At 39.8% G+C, this 1,647-nt stretch overlaps 1 protein-coding gene across 1 annotated transcript in view; it reads left to right on the forward strand.

Annotated features, from left to right (window-relative positions):
• CBG20451 overlaps positions 1-468 on the forward strand; it is a gene marked incomplete at both ends in the record, with an annotated part of 11,509 nt that extends 11,041 nt beyond the window's left edge. The window contains one exon of the mRNA XM_002632018.1: positions 122-468. Coding sequence (XP_002632064.1) covers positions 122-468 — 347 coding nt within the window. The remainder of the gene's footprint in view (positions 1-121) is intronic.
• Between the last annotated feature and the right edge of the window lie 1,179 nt (positions 469-1,647).

Raw genomic sequence — 1,647 nt, forward strand, 5'->3', positions numbered from 1 at the left:
AATTCGAAAAGTCCAAAAAATTTCAACATCCTTAGAATCCTAAAAACTCCAAAAAATCAAAAATTCGAAAAATTCAAATTTTTTCTAAAATTTCAAAATTTCGAAAATCCCAAATTTCCAGGTATTATAATCTACCGTGCTGCCTATTTTGGAATGTTTGACACCACAAAAACCCTATTCACTCCCGACGGTCAACAATTAAACTTCTTCAAATCATGGGCGATTGCTCAGATAGTTACAGTATCCTCAGGAATCCTATCGTATCCTTGGGATACGGTAAGACGGAGGATGATGATGCAATCGAATCGAAAAGACGTTTTGTATAAGAATACAATGGATTGTTTGAGGAAAATTTTTAAGGATGAGGGACCGATGGCACTATATAAAGGAGCACTTTCGAATGTCTTCCGTGGGACTGGTGGAGCATTGGTGTTGGCGATTTATGATGAAATTCAGAAGCATATTTAATTCTTTTTTTTTTTTTGGAGAATTCTCAAATTCTAATTTTTGAATAAAATTGATTTTATGATTAAAAAAATACATTTTAAGTCATAAATTGAGAATTTTGGGGTTTATTTCATCAATAATCTCTTGAACAACGAACTGAATGTCTTCTTTTGTTTTGATTTAAAATGTCGCGGTTCTAAAACGTCGCGGTTCTAAAACGTCGCGGTTCTGAAATGTCGCGGTTCTAAAGCGTCGCGGTTCTAAAATGTCGCGGTTCTAAAACGTCGCGGTTCTGAAATGTCGCGGTTCTAAAACGTCGCGGTTCTGAAATGTCGCGGTTCTAAAGCGTCGCGGTTCTAAAATGTCGCGGTTCTAAAACGTCGCGGTTCTAAAATGTCGCGGTTCTAAAATGTCGCGGTTCTAAAACGTCGCGGTTCTAAAATGTCGCGGTTCTAAAATGTCGCGGTTCTAAAACGTCGCGGTTCTGAAATGTCGCGGTTCTAAAACGTCGCGGTTCTAAAATGTCGCGTTCTAAAGCGTCGCGGTTCTAAAATGTCGCGGTTCTAAAACGTCGCGGTTCTAAAATGTCGCGGTTCTAAAACGTCGCGGTTCTAAAATGTCGCGGTTCTAAAATGTCGCAATTCTAAAGCGTCGCAGTTCTAAAATGTCGCGGTTCTAAAACGTCGCGGTTCTAAAATGTCGCGGTTCTAAAACGTCGCGGTTCTAAAATGTCGCGGTTCTGAAACGTCGTGGTTCTAAAATGTCGCAATTCTAAAACGTCGCGGTTCTGAAACGTCGTGGTTCTAAAATTTCGCGGTTCTAAAATGTCGCAGTTCTAAAATTTCCCGGTTCTAAAATGTCGCAATTCTAAAACTTAGCGGTTCTGAAACGTCGTGGTTCTAAAATTTCCCGGTTCTAAAATGTCGCAATTCTAAAACGTCGCGGTTCTAAAACGTCGTGGTTCTAAAATGTCGCAATTCTAATACGTCGCGGTTCTGAAACGTCGTGGTTCTAAAATTTCGCGGTTCTAAAATGTCGCAGTTCTAAAATTTCCCGGTTCTAAAATGTCGCAATTCTAAAACGTCGCGGTTCTAAAACGTCGTGGTTCTAAAATTTCCCGGTTCTAAAATGTCGCAATTCTAGAACGTCGCGGTTCTAAAACGTCGTGGTTCTAAAATGTCGCAATTCTAAAACGTCGCG

Source organism: Caenorhabditis briggsae, assembly GCF_000004555.2.
Source record: "Caenorhabditis briggsae complete genome, chrII, whole genome shotgun sequence".
NCBI classification, from domain to species: Eukaryota; Metazoa; Nematoda; class Chromadorea; order Rhabditida; family Rhabditidae; genus Caenorhabditis; species Caenorhabditis briggsae.